The 22,624-nt window shown below is 49.3% G+C and overlaps 1 protein-coding gene across 1 annotated transcript in view; it reads right to left on the bottom strand.

Annotated features, from left to right (window-relative positions):
• Positions 1-22,624, bottom strand: part of ULK1 (unc-51 like autophagy activating kinase 1) — a 151,033-nt gene that overhangs the window by 7,168 nt on the left and 121,241 nt on the right. Inside the window, exons 18-25 of the mRNA XM_030217452.1 lie at positions 20,873-20,938; positions 19,800-20,062; positions 18,714-18,907; positions 18,376-18,491; positions 9,290-9,421; positions 7,959-8,146; positions 6,834-7,012; positions 2,253-2,371 (exon numbers count right to left, since the gene is read on the bottom strand). Coding sequence (XP_030073312.1) covers positions 2,253-2,371; positions 6,834-7,012; positions 7,959-8,146; positions 9,290-9,421; positions 18,376-18,491; positions 18,714-18,907; positions 19,800-20,062; positions 20,873-20,938 — 1,257 coding nt within the window. The remainder of the gene's footprint in view (positions 1-2,252; positions 2,372-6,833; positions 7,013-7,958; positions 8,147-9,289; positions 9,422-18,375; positions 18,492-18,713; positions 18,908-19,799; positions 20,063-20,872; positions 20,939-22,624) is intronic.

The raw sequence follows: 22,624 nt of genomic DNA, 5'->3' as shown, positions 1-22,624 counted from the left end.
TATCAGCTTTGGGAAATGTGCACCTCTGATATCCTGCATTTCAACTTCTATTTCTGTTACTATAAGAAGTTTTCTGTATAGGTCTGGAATGTGTTTATTCTTTGCAGGGTTTGTTTACCGGACCTCTGAAAGGGTTCCTCCGCCCCCTCCCCTCGGGTACCCACTATCTTGAAAGAGATGGCATTATAGAGGCCCATCTTAAATTGTTCCGCCCATTCAGTCCTAACTATGCCACTGATACAACACATGGTACTCCACAACTGATAAGCAATGATCACTGTATGACTCCTAACAGTGCCCAGAAGAAGCCTCAAGTGTAGATAAAGCAGACAGGTTAGAAAAGGCAAGTGCCCTAGTGGAGGAGCAGCCTCACAGTTAGAGCAGCAAGTTGAGAACCAGGGAAGCTAGGGTTCAAATCCCTCTGTGGCTTCTTGGAATCTTGAGAAATCACTTAACCCTCCATTGCCTCAGGTACAAACTTAGGAGCCATTTTACTAAGCTGCATTAGGCGCTAATGCATGCCTAATGCAGCTTAAAATGGCGTACCACAGGACACGCTCAGGCATCCTGAGGAAAGCACCAGTCAGCGCACACTAACCGTGTACTAAAAAAAATAATAGTAAATAAAATTGTTTTTTTCAAATAAATAAATATTACGGGGTGTGTTAGGGGGCGCAGATTGGATGTTCCTGTGCTAATCAGTTAGTGCAGCTCCATTACCGTGTGTTAACTGGTTAGCGCAAGAATACTGTATGAGCTTTTATACCACCTATAAAAAGGGTGGCAGCTACTGCTCACGTGGTAACATTTTTAATAGTGGTATGCTAATGGTAATATTAGTGAATGGCCATTAATACAAAAAGGTCATTTTTACAGTTGCGCTAAAAATGGCCTTAGCGTATGGGAAAAACCCGCATAAGGACGCACTAAGGCCACTTTTTGCCACAGCTTAGTAAAACACCCCTTAGAATGTAAGCTCTCTGGGAACAGGGAAATACCTAATATACCTGAATGTAAATACTTTGAACTACTACTGAAAAAAGCGTGGTCTACATCCAAAATCCTATCCCATCCCCATCCTCTACACATCTGTGCTGTTATTAATATCACCTTTGTAAAATTGTAAGTGACGGCAGATAAAGACCTGAACGGTCCATCCAGTGTGCCCAGCATTCACATTCATTATCAATTCAAGATTAAATCAACAACGAACATGATATTATATACTTGATCATGGTAGTTCAAACAACTTCAATGCTCTTTACAACACAGTTCAGAAAGAAACATGCAACCATCACTATCAAGTAACGTGCTTCCACAAGGTAATAAGAGTCTCCTTATTTTATTTTAAAAGACCTGCTACACTGTCTGTGCTGTGAGAAAGAAGAAGGATCTTATTAACATTACTCAGTTCTAAATGAGTAGGTGGAGGTACAAGTATGGCCAAGAGGGAAGTACTAGAGCAGACATAAATTTCTCACAAGGTCACATCTCCTACCTATTGAAGGGAAAGGTTAAGTGTTTTACAGCAAGTCTGTCTGCATTGGCTAGTGTTATCTGGTACTGGCTTCCAGCCACCTAGAGATCCATCTCCAGAATAGCTAAACAGACCTGACTGAATCTAACTTGTGGTAGTTTGGGAAGGGGGGACTGAAAGAGGCACCGAGGGAAAAAGATGACAAAAAGACAAATTAAGTTTTTATGTGGTATGTTAAAAACACCCCAGAAAACCCTTCCCTTTCCCATGCAACATGCTAAAATGTGCCCAAAGTAAGACTGTATTGGGCGGACACTCCCCTGCTCCACCCTTGGAAAATGCATTAACAAATTATATCCAAGAATTTTGTTTTATAAGCACAACTTGTTAAAGAAGGACCTTAGCACATGTACACATATATTCAGTCCCTTCCTGTGCATCTTTAAACTGCTGCTATGGTCCACCCTCTCTACAGGTGCCAGTTTTTTGTGTGAATGTTCCTAATTGTATTTCTGTAGCTCTTGGTCTGAGAGAGTGCACCTCTTTGGACTGTGAAGCTAACCGGAAGTTCACATGAACCTACCACAGGAAAATGTTCTTGCCTATATGCCATTAAAGGTTAACCAAAGCTTAATATTTAATTTCATTTGCATTGTTAAATGGAAACGAAAAGGAATTCCAGTAATGTTGACATAAAAATGCATAAAAACACACACAAACACAGGAAAACACGGGTTTAATGGACCAATGCTGTTTCTGCTGGTGGGGTCCTTACCATGTTTGACAGTAGAGGAGAGACACAATTTCCCAGCTTTAATTTGCTCCATTGCTGTTTGCAGACCTAGGGACAGGAGTTCTGCCACCTTCAGGTACAACACCAGCTGTTCTGCATAACTGAAAGACAATTTAAATCAATCAATGCACTGCCACTCCTCTACATAAAGGATCTGCAGAGCCAGACAATTTTAGCAATGACAACTGAGCAAGAAAGATGAAAGCCTGGGATAAAGGTCGATGAAATATGCTGTTACACTCATTAGGGAAGGGGTTCTTAACTTTTTTTGGTTCTGCACCCTTTTAACTGATCAATGAAACCCTTGTACCCCCTTCCTAAACTACATGTCCACTAGTGACTACTGACAGCTATATATGTCGCAAACTGTTAGTTGCTAAAGTGCTAACTGCTAACATGTCACTAAAATTACAGTAGTACACAGTTATACCACCAATAATTGCCTTCACTCTGTCTAGAAAGTTTCAGTAAACTGTCTCATTAGATGTGCAGGCACCCTTGGTTAAGAACCCCTGCAGTAGAGAACACATTTGCTTTTAAATAGGAGGAATGTGCTGAAGTGACACATGAACTTGAAAACTCTGTATTGGGGGGGGGGGGGGTGTGTAGAAAGACTCACCAGGCTTCTCCTTGCTGCCGGCTGTGGGGTGCAGCACTGGATGTTAAGAGCCGGAGTTAGAAGTCAGCAGACCACTCTCTAAGCAGCGAGAGTGGATTTCAGGGATGTTGTATCTTTATCTTTAATTAGGAACTTGCTATACCACACTTAGTCCAGTGGCAGCACGGCAGTTTACAACACTAACTGATTTAGAAGGGAGAAATTAGGTCTTACCTGACCATTTTCTTTCCATTAGTCCTCACCATTCCAGAACTGTGGGACAGTTGTGTCCATCAACCAGCAGGTGGAGATAGAGAACTGAAAACTGAGCTATGACATCTCTCTCTTGGCATTCAGTCCAGCTCCTCAGTATTTACTTAGACAAGCAGTAAGGAGAAACTCAGAATAAACACAACAACCTTAAACAACTCACCAACCTAACACTAACCAGATGAACAAACAAGTGTGAACCTCTCTCATCTCTGGACCTCTGGACAACTTGTAGAGAACAACAGGAAGCACCATGCAAGGTGGCAGTCATTATTTGACCTGTTACTTCATACTGACTAAATATCTCAGAAACCTCGGGTGGGCCTCTGGAATAGTGGGAAGGAGTAATGGAAAGAAAATGATCACATAAGATCTAATTTCTCCTTCCATTATGGAGCTTCCCACTACTCGAGAACCTGTGGGATGTTGAAAAGCAATACCGCACCGCTGTCCTGAGGACTGAAGCCCCAAAACTAGCTTCCAAGGGTGCCTCAATGTCCACCTTGTAGTTCTTGGCAAAGGTATACAGTGTTGACCACTTCAAAGGCTTGTTTTAGTGAGCCTTCCAGCTTCCTATCCTGTAGGTCTTTTATGGAAACGCCCCCTTCCACCAGCAAGGTGGTCTTCTTAGTCACCACTGTAACCAACAGTCTGCCTTGGGAAGCTGCAATTTATCTTTCTCCTCCAGAACTAACAGGAAGAGGCTAGTCATGGCTCTTCCCACTCTCAGCCCTGCGTCCGATGAGACCCATTCTGCTGTAATCAGGTCCTGAATGTCTGGATGCATTGGGAAGGCCTTAGGAGGACCCCTAAGCCCCCTCACAATCGATGAATGTGGAACTCCTGACATCGAAGCAGAAGGTTCCTCAATGGAAAGCACTGCCAGTGCCTCAGAAATAACAGTACTGAGCTCCTCTTTATGAAACAACCTCAGTACTTTCAGATCATCTCCTTCTTCAGGAGGACACTCTCCCTCCTCTAAAAGGCTTCTTCAACAATGGCTCCTCTGAACAGACTGAGGCCACATCAGATAAGGAGGGAGAAGCAGAGATAGCCTCATTTGCCCACTCCTGGGGGTCTAAATGAGATCTCTTAGGAGTCGGAGGTGCAGCGTGGCGAGAAACTGAAGCACTTTGCAGGAACTCTGATTATCTCTGCTTCAGTAAGTAGGCCTGGTATAAGAACAATGTAAATTCTGGAGAGAACAAAGATCTCCATGCAGCTGAATGCTCTGTTGGGTCCTGAGGCTGTAATGGCGGCTATGCTCCGTGCATGATCAGACAGAGGCTAGTCCTCACTGCCAGTCAGCCTGACAAAATGGCGCCTATTCCTACATTGTCCTGCATCAAACGGAACACAAGCAATGCCAGAGAGCCTAAGCCGAATCCAAACATGTGCTGCTGCCGACCGTTTCCTCTGCATCCTGCAGGATTCCCAGCTTGCAAGCACTGCAACGCCCTGACACCAGCCAGCAGGTCCCACAGCGGGAACATGGCTTAACTGTCTCCATGGGAGTCGCAATTCACCCCGAATGGCACAAGTGCAGCCAACACAGTGCCAAGCAATGACTCAGGATCCGTCCCTCGCACCTAGTAGAACTTGCAGCCCTTCAAGTGGTTCTGAGACAAATTTTTGTCGGACTTACTAATGCTGGCTGCTCTCCTCAAGCTCACAGTCTCCACAAGTCTTACCACAGATGAGAAAGGATCAGAACTGATACTCTGTCTCACGCTTTCCAGCAAACCCCTTTCCCTTTAGGTTGTTGGGCTGTAAAAGGACAGCTCCACAGGAAACAAGACAGAGGTGAAGGGAAGAAGTAAATTTGCGGGGCACCAGAGACAGGGATCTGAAGACCTGCAGATATGACTCTGCAAACTCAAGCCATCTGCAAAGCTCAACTGGGAACCAGTTGACCAACTGGACCAGGAGTAAAGCACTCAGAACCAGAGGTTGAAAATTGTGCCCATCTATCTGCTGGAGATAGAAAATACTGAGGAGCTGGACTGGAAGCCAAGAGAGGTATATCTCAGCTCAGTTTTTAGTTCTCTGTCTTCTCCTGCTGGTTGAGACACAACTATTCCACAGGTTCTGGAATAGTTGGGAAGCTATGTAATGGAAGGAAAAGAACTACAAAATTAGACAGGATAGTAATTTGAATAAAAGAGAGCCATATAAGTAGTAAGGAGAGATGGGACAAGACTATCCATATCGCCACCACCAGTTATATAGATGAGGGTGACAAGAACTGGGCATAAAAGAGCGGGGGGGGGGGGGGGGGGGGGGTGGGAATCAAGAGAAGTGTAGCTTTCAGATCCTGAGCTGTGAATGAGGCTCTCTGGGCAACCTTTACTGAATTCCCCCCAAAGTTGAGTGCGCAAGTTTGGGCACAGATCTGTGTGTAAACTAAGTAGCTAATTAGGTGCCCTCAATCAATTATTGGTGTGAAAAAGCTCTTAATTGGCAGTAATTAGGAGTTACGCACAGATCTGCCCTATTCTATAATGTGCACACCTAAATTTCATAGCACGCAACTCCAAAGGGGGCCTGGCTATTGGGAGGCACAAAAAAATCCACAATCTAGTTGAAAAACTGTGTGGGCTGTATAGGATTAGATTCTATATATGGTGCCTGAAAAATCGTCACCGAAAATATTTCTGCCTAGGCATATTCTGTAAACTGCGCATACATTTAGGTGCGGTTTATAGAGTACGCTAGCCGGTTTATAGAATATGCCTAGTGGCCATGCCTGCGCATAACTCTAGGCATGTCCCTTTACGACAAGTAAAACTTGCTGTAAATACCAGCAACTAAGTTAGGTGTGGAGCAGATGTATGTTTTAATTGTGTGCATAGATTTTTGGAATGTCCATGGTCCACCCATTCCACAACCATGGCTATGCCCCCTCTCTGGCAGCATGCATTAGAATTTACATGCACCACTTTACAGAATACGCCTAGCAAGTTGTGCGCACAAATTAGTAGCAAGAATTGCTTGTTAAGTGGCAATTATTGGCGCTGATTGGCCTGTTAAGTAATTAAACTGCGCACTCAAATCCAGAATACGACCAGATTTACGCACGTAATTTCAGTCGCGCTATACAGAATCCAGGGGATAGTGGGCTAGTAAAAATTCTGAGGGCTAATCCTATTTCCAAAAATATTTCTTAAAAAATTTAACATTGTAGTGTAAATGTGTCAGGGACACAAATGTTTCCTTGGTTTTGTGATTTTGATGTTATTTGAGCGCCAGCCCTTGACAGGTGTAAATGCATATGCCCAAAGTTAGGTACAAAATGTGCGCTTAGCTAGTATTCTATAAAGGATGCTATTTACAGAATAGTAGCTTAGCGCGGATCATCACAGCGCTTAACGTTGAGCGCCATTTATTGAATTTCCCCTTTGTGCCTTAATCCCTCCACTACTGGGACAAGGAAATAAGACAGGACCGCTCCAGGTATGCAAGTAGCAAAAACAGAAACGTATTCCCCTTTCAACTTCCCCCACCCTTTCCATTGCTACAGCCAATTTGCTATTTACATTGCTGAACCTCAGATGTCAAGTTAACAGAGCATCTAACGTGGCTCATTTCAGAATTACACAGTTACCAGTAATTTATTCTGGATTAAATCTAGAAAGGTGAGGCACAGACACTAAGGAGATGAAGGTCTGACATTAAAGTCTGCTGGGTGCCCTTACCTCCACTCTCTGCTGAGGAGACTTATCTGATCTGCTACAACACTCTCCTGGAGCTGGTATTCAGATGCTGCCGAGCTGCCGAGCTCGCTGGCGCAGCCCTTCACTGCAGCAATCTCCATCACATAGTGGACGAACGCCAGCGTGAAGCGCAAGCTGTGCAAAATCTCTGTGTGCTCTTGCTGTAAAGAGACCAGTGAGATTCAGATCAACTGTGACAACTGCACCAGAGTCAAAAGCAAAAAGAGTGGGAAAGTCCTTCCACAACAATCAAATGAGCCACAAACAGGGTGGAGGGATGTCCCAAAGAACGAACAGAAGTCAAATATTTTCCAACAGGTTTATTCTCCTTAAAAAGTCACATGAATTATCTGGACCTGACGTGGTCCGTGTTTCGGTGATTACAGCGGTGAAGGATTACACGTTTTTATTTCATCCAAGACGAGGTATTTTCTCCAAGTGACTATGGCCACACACCCTCAGCTGTGACCCCTGAAGAAGGCATAACAGCCGAAACAAGGACCGTGTCAGGTCCAGATGATTCATGTGACATCTTAAGGAGAATAAACCTGATGGTTGTACCCACAAGAAAGGTGGTCTATCAAATCCATGACCCTTTAACCTTTTCTTCTGGCTATGTCCCTGGATACAAGACTTTACGATGAAACATTCTCAAGGTAAAAATGGAAACAAGAGCTGTACGTTCTCTGACAAATCTGAAGAGCTGCCTCTGCTATAGGGCAGCAGCAGACAGGGGACAGAAACCCATTTTGGTTTGATTGTGTCGCATTTCAAACCCAACACAACTGCATTCACACACCAGGCAGGCATCTGCAGCTGAGAAAGGGTTGCCTAAAGTGTACATCTGTATATGAAGGGATGGTAGTGTTCCCTCAGGACAAGCACAAAGTTACCAGCTCTGCACACATCCATGTTGTTCCTCCTGACTTAAAAAGAACAGCCTGCCCCCTGGGGAAAAGGGGGTGCAAATGCTTTCATATCTTTTCTGCTAGCAAAGGAACCTCCTGTTTTGCACTACAAGTTTTCTCTCTGACCAGCACACTCCAGCCTATTTATTATTATTCCTCTGTACTCAGACTATCCCATGTTATGACTGCATGTACTCACCTCCATGAGTGTCTCCTCAGGCAGCTCAGGCACCTCGAACATCACTGCCCCTTCCAGATTAGCTACCAGAGAGTCAGCAAAGGGGTAGCGGAGATTTGAGGGTCCTTCCAGAACCTCAACACCAGCGCCCAGCAAAAAATGTCTGCCACTGAGGGACCCCCCAGAACTCTGGGAGCTTGAAGACCCCACTGCAGAGAGAAAGATAGACTTCGATCAACCTGGGAATTAGTACTAGAGAAGGCAAGTAGCCAGCATTGTAGTATAACACAGGTATGTGTGCACGGACAGGGGGGGATTCAGGGCTGAAGAGTGTGTGCCGGGCCCGGGACAGGGCCACCGCTGCCCCCACCCAGGATTGTCGCCGCTGCCGCCCCCACCCCAATGAATCACCGTTGCAACTGCAACACAAACACCTTGGTTGGCGGGGATCCTGAGGCCCCTCCAGCAGAAGAGGTCTTGCTCCAGCGCTGTTCTTCACTCTGGCCATTACCTGCCCCTGCGGCTTTTTCTCTCAGTGCATGCTCAGTTTCAAAACCGAGCATGTGCAGCCTGAGGGGAAAAGCAGCTGCTTGTTAAGCAATGGGCAGAGTGAAGAGCAGCACTGGAGGAAGACCTGCAGTGTCTGCTCCACCGGGTCCTCCCTAGTTTTCTACTACTACTACTACTTAACATTTCTCTCTTCTGCTCCTGTTGGGACATGATCTCCCAGGTCCTATCAGGCGCAGGAGAGAGAAAGAGAGAGACCCTGGTGCTGGGCCCCCCTTGGAGGCTTGGACCCGGGGAATTTTGCCCCCCCCCCCGCCCCCACTTCTCTGCGGCCCTGGGGGGGGGCGGTTCTGCCCTTTCATACAGTATCAAAACTTAGCTGAAGACCCTCAAAGTGCCCACAGCCTTTACTGGGTCTTGGACTTTACTGATGCTCTGCTGGTACCATGTTTCTGCTGGGGCTTACTCAAGAGTGGCAACCATGCTGCAGGCCACCCTCCTCACCACCCTGCTCCAAATTCATCACCTTTTCATTCTTTACTTTTGTGATCATAAAAATAATTTCTTTAGCCTCCTACCAAACCAGTCCAGACCAATGGGTTATGTCCGTCAACCAATGGATAGAGACTCGCCCCTTAAGGGTATTGTGCAGCTGCAGCAAGTTCAATATATTCTCCATCTCCATGCGGATGGTTGATGGGATTGTGCAGCTCTACCTTGGTGCTTCTCAGCCAGCTCCTGACTCAGTAGTATCAGTTGAGCAGGGGGTTTCTTAATGATCAAAGTTAGCTCCTTTGTACTTATTCTGGGATAGCTGCAAAGAAGAATGCAATACCCCTCCTCACCTGAAAACATCCTGGTCCTGGTTGTCTGGGGTGGTGTGCTACCACCAGGTGGAGATCCCACGGTGAAGAGGACTGGCGTGGGACTAACCGAGCGCCCTGCCTGCAAGGCTGACTGTGGGTTTCCACTGTAACCTGGAAAGTGATCAGAGACAGGAAGAAATATGGTAACGCATTGCAACACACATCCCTTCCTGGTTCAAGTAAGGTGTCTGCAAAACTGTTCTCACTCCAGACCTGATATGATCCCAAGAGATCAAGGAAAACTTTATTCAAGTCATAGCAGTAAAGGTTACAAGCTTTCTCACTCCTTCCTCCTCTATTGGGTTAGCACCTCTAACTTTGTGATTATGCTCTTATGTTTAAAGGGGCAGCCTTAAAGTCAAAGCACACTGTGCTGCTTCAAATTTCGTACCAAGGAGAGGGTGTCATACAGCTAAGATTTGGAAGGAGTTAAAATGACAGCGAAAAAAAACTTAAGAGGGCCCAACTAAAAAAGTAAGGGAACTACTAGAAAGTTTTTAAAAATTTTTTTATTTACTTTCCCCAAGAGGAGAACGAAGAAAAAAGCGCGAACTCGTGACTAAAAACGAAAGCTTTTTCTCGGGCATAGAGACGGCTGTACACACAACCGCTCTCTACCGCGGAAAAAGAAAAAACTGACGGGGCTCTCAAGCGACGGGCAGGAAGCTGATGGCCGCGCATGACGGTGTGCGCCCCCGCGCGCGATCGAAGGCTCTAACAAACTTTTGTTGCTGGGGAGATTTCCGATCTCGGGGGCTGCCGTGGACATCACCCATTCGTGAGAACAAGCAGCCTGCTTGTCCTCGGAGAAAGGAGTAACCACCTCCTTTCACTCTGCTGCCCATTTCCATCCACAGAGGCTCCCCATGTCTCTAAGAGCACCCATTCCTGGGTATTCTCTGTATGCTCCAAACCATAGCAGGTGTGTAAGAGCTTAGGATTTTCTCAATGTTGTCTTTACAAAGGTAACTGAATTTCAGATTCCAGCAGGGGGATGGGGAGCAGGAAATAAGGAAACCCAGGCTATGATTTTAAGCTGCAGATTCTGCCAACACTAGTAAACCAGAAGCTAATCTAAAACTGATCACAGTCATGGGCTACCAGGAGAGGAAAAGACCTAGGCCCCGATGCTCAAACCTCCGGCACTGTACGGGACAGTGTGGCAAAACTATTCCCTAATGCTCAATGCTAATTATAGGCGAATATAGGAGCGCTGTTAGTGTTGAGCATTAGGGAGTAAGGGGGGGGGGGGGGGTGATTGTGCCTGGCACTGCCTGGTGCATGCGCTCAAGAGGTGTGTGTTAAGCACAGCTCTTTGTGTGCATGCCCCGTCTGTAAGTATGGCTGTGTGTGCACGCGCAGCATTTAAGCTACCGCGAGAATCGTGGCTTCCATATGTTTTCTGCTCTTTGTTTCAGCTTTAATGCTTATAAAGCCTTTTATGGCTAGTATGCTCTTTGCATACTCCAGACTGTTTTTAGTGAACTTGAGTGTGAAATATTATTTCAGCTGTATGGTCAGAGGTTCTGATCTGGGGCTCTGATCATTTTGTTAAACGCATGCATGATTTTATGTCGTTTTCACGGTGATGCAATTCTCCTGCAATCTACATTAGCTTTCGACTTTATTTTGAAACGTAGTGGAAGCAACATGCTTAATACTTTTGTGTGGGATGCTTAAAAAAATTGTATTGATAGCGTGTTAAATGTTTCTGTGGGAGATATTCGGGTTACGCAGATGTGATCAGATTTTTGTTTGTTTCAGGCTGGCAATTAATTGTACTATGAAAGCTAAGGGAAAAAGCAAGAGCAGATAGAGAAAACATTAGCAAAATCGTTCTTAAGACCTAGCATCTGATATTTCTACATTCCGCTTGTGTGTGCTGGAACAAATCGCCTCACGCTCTGCACGCTCCTTGCTTCCCTATCCTGCCAGTGAGTGTATTCCAGTGCTGGGAGGAGGGGAGGGGGCCTTCTCCTGCCTCTTCTGCACCCTTATGCCAGCTCTGAGCTGGTGTAGGGGTTGCAATAAAGGGTATGATACATACCTGTAGCAGTTGTTCTCCGAGGACAGCAGGCTGATTGTTCTCACGACTGGGTTGACGTCCGCGGCAGCCCCCACCAACCGGAAGAAGCTTCGCGGGACGGTCGGCACGCAGGCCACGCCCACCGCGCATGCGCGGCCGCCTTCCCGCCCGTGCGCGACCGCTCCCGCCAGTTGAATGACAAGCAATAAAATATGAAACACACAACTCCAAAGGGGAGGAGGGAGGGTAGGTGAGAACAATCAGCCTGCTGTCCTCGGAGAACAACTGCTACAGGTATGTATCATACCCTTTCTCCGAGGACAAGCAGGCTGCTTGTTCTCACGACTGGGGTATCCCTAGCTCTCAGGCTCACTCAAAACAATAACCCAGGTCAATTGAACCTCGCAACGGCGAGGGTACAACAGAAATTGACCTACGAAGAACAACTAACTGAGAGTGCAGCCTGACCAGAATAAATTCGGGTCCTGGAGGGTGGAGTTGGATTTACACCCCAAACAGATTCTGCAACACCGACTGCCCGAACCGACTGTCGCGTCGGGTATCCTGCTGGAGGCAGTAATGAGATGTGAATGTGTGGACAGATGACCACGTCGCAGCCTTGCAGATCTCTTCAATAGTGGCTGACTTCAAGTGGGCCACCGACGCTGCCATGGCTCTGACACTATGAGCCGTGACATGACCCTCAAGAGCCAGCCCAGCCTGGGCGTAAGTGAAGGAAATGCAATCTGCTAGCCAATTGGAGATGGTGCGTTTCCCGACAGCGACCCCTAGCCTGTTAGGGTCGAAAGAAATAAACAATTGGGCGGACTGTCTGTTGGGCTGTGTCCGCTCCAAGTAGAAGGCCAATGCTCTCTTGCAGTCCAATGTGTGCAACTGACGTTCAGCAGGGCGGGTATGCGGCCTGGGGAAGAATGTTGGCAAGACAATTGACTGGTTAAGATGGAACTCCGACACCACCTTCGGCAGGAACTTTGGGTGAGTGCGGAGCACTACTCTGTTGTGATGAAATTTAGCATATGGAGCATGAGCTACTAGGGCTTGAAGCTCACTGACCCTACGAGCTGAAGTAACTGCCACCAAGAAAATGACCTTCCAGGTCAAGTACTTCAGATGGCAGGTATGCAGTGGCTCAAAAGGAGGTTTCATCAGCTGGGTGAGGACGACGTTGAGATCCCATGACACAGTAGGAGGCTTGATAGGGGGCTTTGACAAAAGCAAGCCTCTCATGAATCGAACGACTAAAGGCTCTCCAGAGATGGCTTTACCTTCCACACGATAATGGTAAGCACTAATCGCACTAAGGTGATTCCTTACTGAGTTGGTCTTGAGGCCAGACTCTGATAAGTGCAGAAGGTATTCAAGCAGGTTCTGTGCAGGGCAAGAACGAGGTTCTAGGGCCTTGCTCTCACACCAAACGACAAACCTCCTCCACTTGAAAAAGTAACTCTTTTTAGTGGAATCCTTCCTAGAGGCAAGCAAGACCCGGGAGACACCCTCAGACAGACCCAACGCAGCGAAGTCTACGCCCTCAACATCCAGGCCGTGAGAGCCAGGGATTGAAGGTTGGGGTGCAGCAACGCTCCGTCGTTCTGCGAAATGAGAGTCGGAAAACACTCCAATCTCCACGGTTCTTCGGAGGACAACTCCAGAAGAAGAGGGAACCAGATCTGACGGGGCCAAAAGGGCGCTATCAGAATCATGGTGCCGCGGTCTTGCTTGAGCTTCAGTAAGGTCTTCCCCACCAAAGGTATGGGAGGATAAGCATACAGGAGGCCGGTCCCCCAATGAAGGAGAAAGGCATCTGACGCTAGCCTGCCGTGTGTCTGAAGTCTGGAACAGAACAGAGGCAGCTTGTGGTTGGTCTGAGAGGCGAAAAGATCCACCGAGGGGGTGCCCCACTCTCGGAAGATCTTGCGTACCACTCTGGAATGGAGCGACCACTCGTGCGGTTGCATGACTCTGCTCAGTCTGTCGGCCAGACTGTTGTTTACGCCTGCCAGGTACGTGGCTTGGAGAAGCATGCCGAACCGACACGCCCAACGCCACATACCGACGGCTTCCTGACACAGGGGGCGAGATCCGGTGCCCCCCTGCTTGTTGACGTAATACATTGCAACCTGATTGTCTGTCCGAATTTGGATAATTTGGCAGGACAGCCGATCTCTGAAAGCCTTCAGTGCGTTCCAGATCGCTCGGAGCTCCAGGAGGTTGATCTGCGGATCCTTTTCCTGGAGGGACCACAGACCCTGGGTGTGAAGCCCATCGACATGGGCTCCCCACCCCAGGCGAGATGCATCCGTCGTCAGCACTTTCGTGGGCTGCGGAATTTGGAATGGACGTCCCAGGGTCAAATTGGTCCGTATGGTCCACCAGAGCAGTGAAGTGCGGCAACTGGTGGAGAGGCGGATGACATCCTCTAGATTCCCGGTGGCTTGGAACCACTGGGAAGCTAGGGTCCATTGAGCAGATCTCATGTGAAGTCGAGCCATGGGAGTCACATGAACTGTGGAGGCCATATGACCCAGAAGTCTCAACATCTGCCGAGCTGTGATCTGCTGAGACGCTCTGGTCTGCGAAGCCAGGGCCAAGAGATTGGTGGCCCTCGCTTCGGGAAGGTAGGCCTGAGCCGTCTGGGAATTCAGCAGCGCTCCTATGAATTCCAGAGACTGAGTTGGCTGGAGATGGGACTTTGGGTAATTTATCACAAACCCCAGCAGCTCCAGAAGTTGAATAGTGCACTGCATGGACCGGAGGGCTCCGGCCTCCGAGGTGTTCTTGACCAGCCAATCGTCGAGATATGGGAACACGTGCACTCCCAGCTTGCGTAGGTAGGCCGCTACCACCACGAGGCACTTTGTAAACACTCGTGGGGCAGAGGCGAGCCCAAAGGGCAGCACACAATACTGAAAGTGCCGTGCGCCCAGGCGGAATCTGAGATACTGTCTGTGAACTGGCAGTATCGGGATGTGAGTGTATGCGTCCTTTAAATCCAGGGAACATAGCCAATCGTTTTTCTGAATCATTGGCAGAAGGGTGCCCAAGGAAAGCATCCTGAACTTTTCTTTGACCAGGAATTTGTTCAGGCCTCTCAGGTCTAGGATGGGACGCATCCCCCCTGTTTTCTTTTCCACAAGGAAGTACCTGGAATAGAATCCCTGCCCTTCCTGCCCGGGTGGTACGGGCTCGACCGCATTGGCGCTGAGAAGGGCGGAGAGTTCCTCTGCAAGTACCTGCTTGTGATGGGAGCTGAAAGACTGAGCTCCCGGAGGACAATTTGGAGGCAGGGAGGCCAAATTCAGGGCGTATCCGTACCGCACTATTTGGAGAACCCACTGGTCGGAGGTTATGAGAGGCCACCTTTGGTGAAAGAATTTTAACCTCCCTCCGACCGGCAGGTCGTCCGGTACGGACACTTGTAGGGCGGCTATGTTCCCATAGATCCAGTCAAAAGCCCGTCCCCGGCTTTTGCTGTGGAGGCGCAGGGGGCTGCTTAGGCGCACGCTGTTGACGGGAACGAGCGCGCTGGGGCTGTCCCTGTGCCTGACGAGGCCTTCGGGCCGGCTGGTTGTACCTACGCTTCGCAAAAGAATAGGGTGCAGCCTGCCGAGCCCGGGAAAAACGCCCGCCCGCGGGGGCGGGTGCTGAAGGCGCCCGGTGGGAGAGCTTGTCGAGAGCGGTTTCCCGCTGATGCAGTTGGTCAACCATCTGCTCGACCTTCTCGCCAAAAATATTATCCCCCCGGCAAGGGACGTCAGCCAGTCTCTGCTGGGTGCGGTTGTCCAGGTCAGAGGCACGCAGCCATGAGAGCCTGCGCATCACTATACCTTGGGCCGCAGCACGAGATGCCACGTCACAGGTGTCAAAAATCCCCCTGGACAGGAACTTTCTGCACGCCTTCAGCTGCCTGACCACCTCCTGATAAGGCCTGGACTGCTCCGGCGGGAGCTTATCGACCAGGTCCGCCAGCTGTTGCACATTGGTCCGCATGTGGATGCTCATACAGAGCAGGTAAGATTGGATGCGGGTCACGAGCATGGAGGATTGGTAGGCCTTCCTCCCAAATGAGTCCAGAGTGCGAGACTCCCGCCCCGGGGGCGCCGAGGCGGTATCCCTCGAACTCCGTGCCCTCTTGAGAGCAGAATCCACGACCGCTGAGTCATGGGGCAACTGGGGCCGCATGAGCTCTGGGTCAGAGTGGATCCTGTACTGGGACTCTGCTTTCTTGGGAATGGTGGGGTTAGTTAGTGGTCGCACCCAGTTCCGAAGCAGCGTCTCCTTCAGGACATTGTGCAGCGGTACCGTGGAGGACTCTCTAGGTGGTGATGGATAGTCGAGGACCTCGAGCATCTCGGCCCTCGGCTCTTCCACAGAGACCACGGGAAAGGGAATGCTTATAGACATATCCCGCACAAAGGAGGCAAAGGAGAGACTCTCAGGAGGTGAGAGCTTCCTCTCCGGTGACGGCGTGGGGTCCGAGGGAAGGCCCGTAGACTCCTCTGAGGAGAAATATCTCGGGTCCTCCTCTTCCCCCCACGAGTCCTCATCCTCGGTATCGGACATTAGCTCATGTAGCTGAGTCCGGTACCGGGCCCGGCTCGACGTCGAGGCACCAAGGTCTCGGTGTCGTCGAGCGGTGGACTCCCGCGCCGGCGGGGACGGAGCTCCCTCCATCGACGTCGACTCCACCTGCGTGGTGGTCGAGACCGGCACCGCAAGCGGCGGCGGTGTCGACAGCCCCGGCGCCGGGCTAGAGCTCGCCGGCGCCACAGTCATCGGCGCCGGGGGCGCAAGCACCCCCGACGCCGGCACAGCCTGGCGCATCAGCCCTTCCAGGATCCCCGGAAGGATGGCTCTGAGGCCCTCGTCCAGGCCCGCTGCCGGGAAAGGCGGTGGGGCCGGTAAGGGTGTCGGTGCCAGAAGCTGCTGGGGGCCAGGAGACGGCACCGAGGTGCCGGAACCCCGACGCGTCGGTACCCTCCACCACCGACGGAGATCTCTCCTCTCTGCGATGACGCTTCGGCGTCGACTCCTCTTCAGGGTGCACCGAGGGCTCCCGGTGACGGCGCTTCTTATCTTTTTTTCCGGTGCACGTCACCGGCGCCGGAGGGCATGGAGGAGGAGGAGGTCGATCCCCCTCGTTTTCGAGGTACCGGGTCCGACAGGGTTCGGTCCCGTGGCTCACGAGTTGAGGGAGTGACCGGGGCCGACTGCCCACGCGGCCTCTCAACCCCACTCTCACCGGCGGACCGGCGGGCCAACGGGACCTGTTCTCCTGGGGTCGCTGCCATCGGTGCCGATGTCTCGGGCATCGATACCGGTACCGAAGAACCGGCCTTCGATACCGATGCCGTCGAGGTCGACGTCGAGGGGCCGGCGCAAGTTCCAAAAAGACGGTCCCGCAGAACTTGCCTCGCAACCTGAGTCCGTTTCCGGAGACCGAGACACAAAGCGCACGACTTGAGATTGTGCTCCGGCCCGAGGCACTGGAGGCACCAAGCGTGGGTGTCGGTCTGCGAGATCGGCCGGCCGCAGCGACCACACTTCTTAAATCCACTCGGGACCTTCGAGGACATCGACGGAAAAATCGCGTCGGCGAAGTCAAAGTCGGCAATGGTGGCTAAAATCACACCACGAAAAAATCAACCGACCGAGCGGCCACTAGGCCGCAACGTGGCGTCCCCGCTAGAAAGCGAGGGAAAAAAGGGGAGCGCGTGCTCCACACGCGCAAAAAAATTCTTTTTTTTTTTTTTTTTTCTTTAAAACAATACAAACAAAAACAGAGGGAACCGAACGGTCCAAGCGACGATCCGCGTAAACGCGGTCGAAAATCCGGCGGCTGAACAGAGAGAGAGGCAAACGCACCACTCTCTCAGTCGCGGAAAAAAAGTAACTGGCGGGAGCGGTCGCGCACGGGCGGGAAGGCGGCCGCGCATGCGCGGTGGGCGTGGCCTGCGTGCCGACCGTCCCGCGAAGCTTCTTCCGGTTGGTGGGGGCTGCCGCGGACGTCAACCCAGTCGTGAGAACAAGCAGCCTGCTTGTCCTCGGAGAATATGGGCGTCCTTGTGGATTGTGCTTTTGTATGATCATCAGTAGGATACCCAATGACCCCTATTTGCATACTTTTCAATACATTTGCAAGCTACCTGCACAGATGGTGGGCATGCTCAATGTTCCCCACGCTACAGCCCTCCGAACATTCAGCGCTAGCAAATGCGGGTGCTAGTCCTGCGCTAATGGCCTCTAGTGCCTGCATTTACTTCTGAGCATTGGGGCCCTAGTAACCTTGTTACAGCAATGGCTGAAAACCAGAGAAGCCAAAGTTCACATCCTGCTTCTCCTGCAAGACCTCTTTTCCTCTAACTCTATAAACTTGAGTGCACAATTGTATGCTTAGCATGCAAAGTTGTTTAAGCAAGTTACAGAATACAATTGCGTGCTTAACAATGATAATTAGCTGCTCATTGGCATTAACAACCAATTATTGGCTATAATTAGCATTAATTGGCACTAATTAGCAGTTACACACTCACAAATTGCACATGCAAAATCCATAACGTGTCAACTTCAAGGGGACCTGGGCCTGGAAAGGGCATGGGTGGGTCAGTTATAGAATACCAGCAGTTGCATATTAACTGCCTACAGTTAGGTGCAAACGATTACACCAGCCATTCAACTACTGCAGAGTGCAGATGCTCACACCTAAAGTGAGGTGCACAACTGTGGACTTACACTAGTGTTTTATAATGGCAGTTATGTGTGTAACTGCCATTATAGAACTAGTGCTTAGAATGCATCATCCAGGCACCTAACTTTAGGTGACCTCAAATTGAGAGAATTACCCTACACAAGTCACTCTATCCCCCACTTAGGTTGTAAGCTCTTTGAGGAGGGGACATCTTGCCCGACTTGCATCTTGCAGCTGCCCCTGCCTGCTTATCACTACTGCACGGTGCTGCGGATGCCCAGCAGTGCTATTACAAGCAGACATATTCCACGTATTAAGCTGGGGTCATATTACCTGTTATCTCCATCGGTTTCTCAGTGTTGAGGCTGTCGCTACTGCCTGAATCTGGGACCTGAGTTCCGAATGCAGCCTTGAGCAGCAGGTCTGTCAGCTTGCCAGTGCTAAAGGATCTGAAAATCAGAAGAGCAGGATGTGTGTTTGCGTATTCAGTGCAGTTTAACGCTTGCTGGCCCAGGCTATTTCTTTCACTTCTGCCATTTTGCTTTTGTGCTTGCCAGTTTCAAGCATGGTACTACTCATTCTTGGAATAAAGATGGGTAGTTTCTAGTTAACACTTTGAAAGGACAGTTGGGGAAGCCCTGAGACACTTAAGCCTTTATCTGCTTTCTCACCTGCCAAAGTGCCCTTTGGTATCCTCTAGAGGCCGTAGCCCCAGGCCTGTCTGCTGGCAGTGATAGCGACCCATCTCCTTAAGGTCTGGTAGGGTCTTGTTACGGGTTGGGGTCACCACCATTCCCTGATGTGCCAGCAGCGTGAGCAGGTTCTGGGAACTTGGGGCTTTTTGGAACTCAAATGGGGATCCAGCCTTAGAGAAAAGAGAAACAGCAGGTTGATTAGCATCTGGAGGCAATTCTCTGAGTGATTAACTGCTAGATTATGTTTCAGGAACCAACATTAGTTTCCTGTCTATGCTCTCTTTATTTAATGTGGATGTTTCCTTCAGCCTTATCCTTACCAACAACTAGGCCATAGATCTACAAACTCTGACATACCACCATTACCATTAGGCAGTGTTCAAAATCAAACATACTACAGTGTTTAAACCAGTGGCATAGCCATGGGTGGGTCCGAGCCCACCCACTTTGAGCTCAAGCCCATCCAGCAACAGTGCACCCTTATTGCAGCTGATGGAGATTCCCAAGCTCCGCCAGCTGAAAACGTCTGTGAAAACGGCCTGAACTCCCCCCAACACAGCTCAGTCAGCGATAGCTTTAGTGAGCCATCCCAACGCCTGCACTTGGTGCATACTCTGTTTCGCTGGCATCCAGTGTCTCACTAAAGCTACCACCGACTGAGCTTTCCTGGAGGAAGTTCAGGCCATTTTTGCAGACATCTCCAACTGGCGGGGCTTGGGAATCTCAGGTATGTAACATTTGAATTGGGGGAAGGTATGGTGGGGAGGATGGGATGTGGAGAGAGGGGTGGGTAGGATGGGCTGCAGAGATAACACTGTGCCCACTCATTTTGGTTGTAGGCCCACCCGAAATCTGGGTTCTGTCTACACCACTGACTTAAATCCTGCCACCTGTCCAGTCAATCATGCTTCCTTTAATTAGTTCAAACGTATATGGAAAGTGAAAATATCTGGAAAAAACCCTTTGGGCAAAGCTTCATTAATCCCTCACAACACTGCTGTGGCATGACGACTCAGAATTTGCCCACCTATTTTTAAAAAAACTTTTTCCAGTCCAAGTTACCTTTGTAGGGGAGCCCAAGATGGTTGGCAAAGGACTCCTCTGCACGAATTCTGACAGCTTGGGAGAAGATCTCATCTGTCTATAAGGCTGCAGGCCATGGATCTGCAAGGGCTGGCTAGCAGGCGACTGGCTACTCTCTGCAACAGCAGGTTCAGAGTGCAACTTCTTTATCTTCTGCCTGCAAAACTGTGTATCTGACAGGTTGGGGGCACTGTGGAGCCGGGAGCCCATACCTCCAGGATAGTATTCTGGTAATGAAGCACCTAGAGATTCCAATGCATACACAAGGTCATGCACATGCAAATCCTACCATAACAGTTTGTGTAAAGTGTGAATTGGATTATTTTTATTTTTGTTACATTTGTACCCCGCGCTTTCCCACTCATGGCGGGCTCAATGCGGCTTACATGGGGCAATGGAGGGTTAAGTGACTTGCTCTTCTTTTTACCCCTTTGCTTTGCCTATCTCCTCATTCATTTCCCTGTATCTTTTTTTATCTTTAGACTTACACTACAAGGCTATAGGAAAGAGTAATGCCCGCTGCAGGTCTTCAAAGCTTAAAAAAGTTCTTTTTAATGCAGTATGTCTCCAAAACACAACATAACTGGCAAGACTTGGGTTCAACCTCAGACTCTACAGGCTCGAGTGGCCAGCAATGGCACAGATTTCTGGACATTCTGCTACAAGGGTTCCTGAAAGGAACCATGTGCCCCCACTTCTAAACACAAAAAGGTGTGGAAGAACAAGGAGAGGCAGCAAAAAGAGGAATGAAGAACTGACCAATAAAGCAAAGATCCCCTATAACCATTCCCTGTGTCCATATCTGCCCATCTGTGGACTATCACAGTTTTCAAAAGGCTCTTCATTTTACAACTGGTCAGCCAAACCTAATGTTTTATTCTGTGATGTATTGTAAGCCACATTGAGCCTGCAAAGAGGTGGGAAATGTGGGATACAAATGCAATAAATAAATAAATAGTCTGGCATGGTATTCTTGGTCACAGTGTCTCACTGGCTGTAACAGAAAAATGTTCTAATCTACACAGATGTGCACAGGATAGATGGAAACCTACCAGGTATGGAGGGCCTCCTGTGTGTCTCTCCTCCAGACAGGGAAGGCTGTTCCGGAATAGTGCCCACTTTAGGAGAGACAAGCAAAAATCAAAAGAATGTCACATATTATGCAACAACGTAGATGTTTCCGGTAGCACATGGCCACATCAAGGCGCATGGAGGGAAGTAACTGGAGATGACAGTGGGTTAGGGCACTTTGTACAGTTCTCGCTGGGACCCATGACTCCTTGGCACTCACATGTACCATGGCTAACCCCTGAATTTCTGACTTCAAGCAGTTAATTCCCAAAATATAGCATCACTGCTCTGCTTACAGAACGCCACAAATACAGCCAATAACTAAAGCATGCCTTTGCATGTACTGGTGACTTTTCAACAAACAGGTTCTGATGAATTTCTACAGGGTAAGTTGCAGGGCAATGGTTAGCATTCACACAGAGCTTGAACCTGACTTGTGTGGAGGAGCAGCCTAATGGTTAGCACATCAAGCTAAGAACCAGGGAATCTTGGGTGCAAATCCTGCTGTCGCTTCTTGTGATCTTGGGCAAGTCACTTAACCCTCCATTGAAACAGATATAAACTCAGGGGGCGATGCACAAAGGTAGCCGTAAAATATGGTTACTGCAGGAGAAAATACCGAGTTGCAAACAGAAGGGGATGGCGTGCAAATGAGATGCACGGAACCCCCTTTGTGCATCGGTTGCTGTGTGTGACTTGAAGCTGTCAATTGCAATTGATACTGTTGTCAATTGTACTTGATAGCAGCCAACACAAACGTTTTGGAGCTGTGTAGAGGGGGGCTTGAGAGGGACCCCGTCTTGAGCCACCCCCCCCCGCGCAACTCAAAAACCTCAGTGGTGGTCTACTGACCCTCCCTTTCCAGAAAAGTGGACCCCGACCCTCCCCTCTCCCCGCCCTGGCTCCCCCCAAGCAAAAAAATCCCTGGAGCTCCATATATACATATACCTCTGTTGGAGGCAGGATGGCAGGAGCAATGCCTCTTCCTTCCTGCCTCTGGACCTGCCTTCCCAAAACAGCAGTGCCCAACCCCTGCCTGGTGCATCCTGAAATGCACTGGGCGAGGCTAAGTGCTGCCATTTTAAGAAGGTGGGCCCAGAGGCAGGATTTTGCTTCAGCCCTCCTGCCTCCAACAGAGGTATATGTATGATGGGGGGGAGGACTAGAGCACCAGGGCAATTTTTGCATGGGGGGGCTAGGAGGGTATGCAGGGTCCACTGGACCACCAGGGATATTTTGCTCTGGGGGGGTCCATGATGGGGTGTGGGGTCCACTGGTAGCTGCTACGGAGAACAGTAAAAGGGACACAGAACCCCTTTGTGCATTGCACGATCAATAATGTCTGCTTTAGAAAGGCTTCAACCAGTCTAAAGCAAACATTCCAAGCACAGAAAGATTTGTGCATTGGGGATTAGATTGTAGCCCTTCAAGGACAGTGACATACCCAGTGTACTTTAAAGTAACTCAGCCTGAGCTCCTACTGAAAAGGTGTGAGCTAAATCCAAATTCCCCCCCCTTCCCCACTTTAACAAACGTTATCGTGCCACTGGACATACTAAAGCACAGTACAAGTGATTTTAGGGTGCCGATGACCTCTCTTATCTGCACTCTTCTCCTCCACCGCTAACTCCAGACTCCGTTCCTTTTATCTTGCTGCACCATATGCCTGGAATAGACTTGCTGAGCCGGTAAGTCAAGCTCCATCTCTGGCTGACTTCAAATCTAAGCTAAAA

Source organism: Microcaecilia unicolor, chromosome 11, assembly GCF_901765095.1.
Source record: "Microcaecilia unicolor chromosome 11, aMicUni1.1, whole genome shotgun sequence".
In the NCBI taxonomy this organism is placed as follows: Eukaryota; Metazoa; Chordata; class Amphibia; order Gymnophiona; family Siphonopidae; genus Microcaecilia; species Microcaecilia unicolor.
The sequence above is the reverse complement of the archived record's forward strand: the minus strand, read 5'-3'. Positions and strand labels throughout refer to the sequence as shown.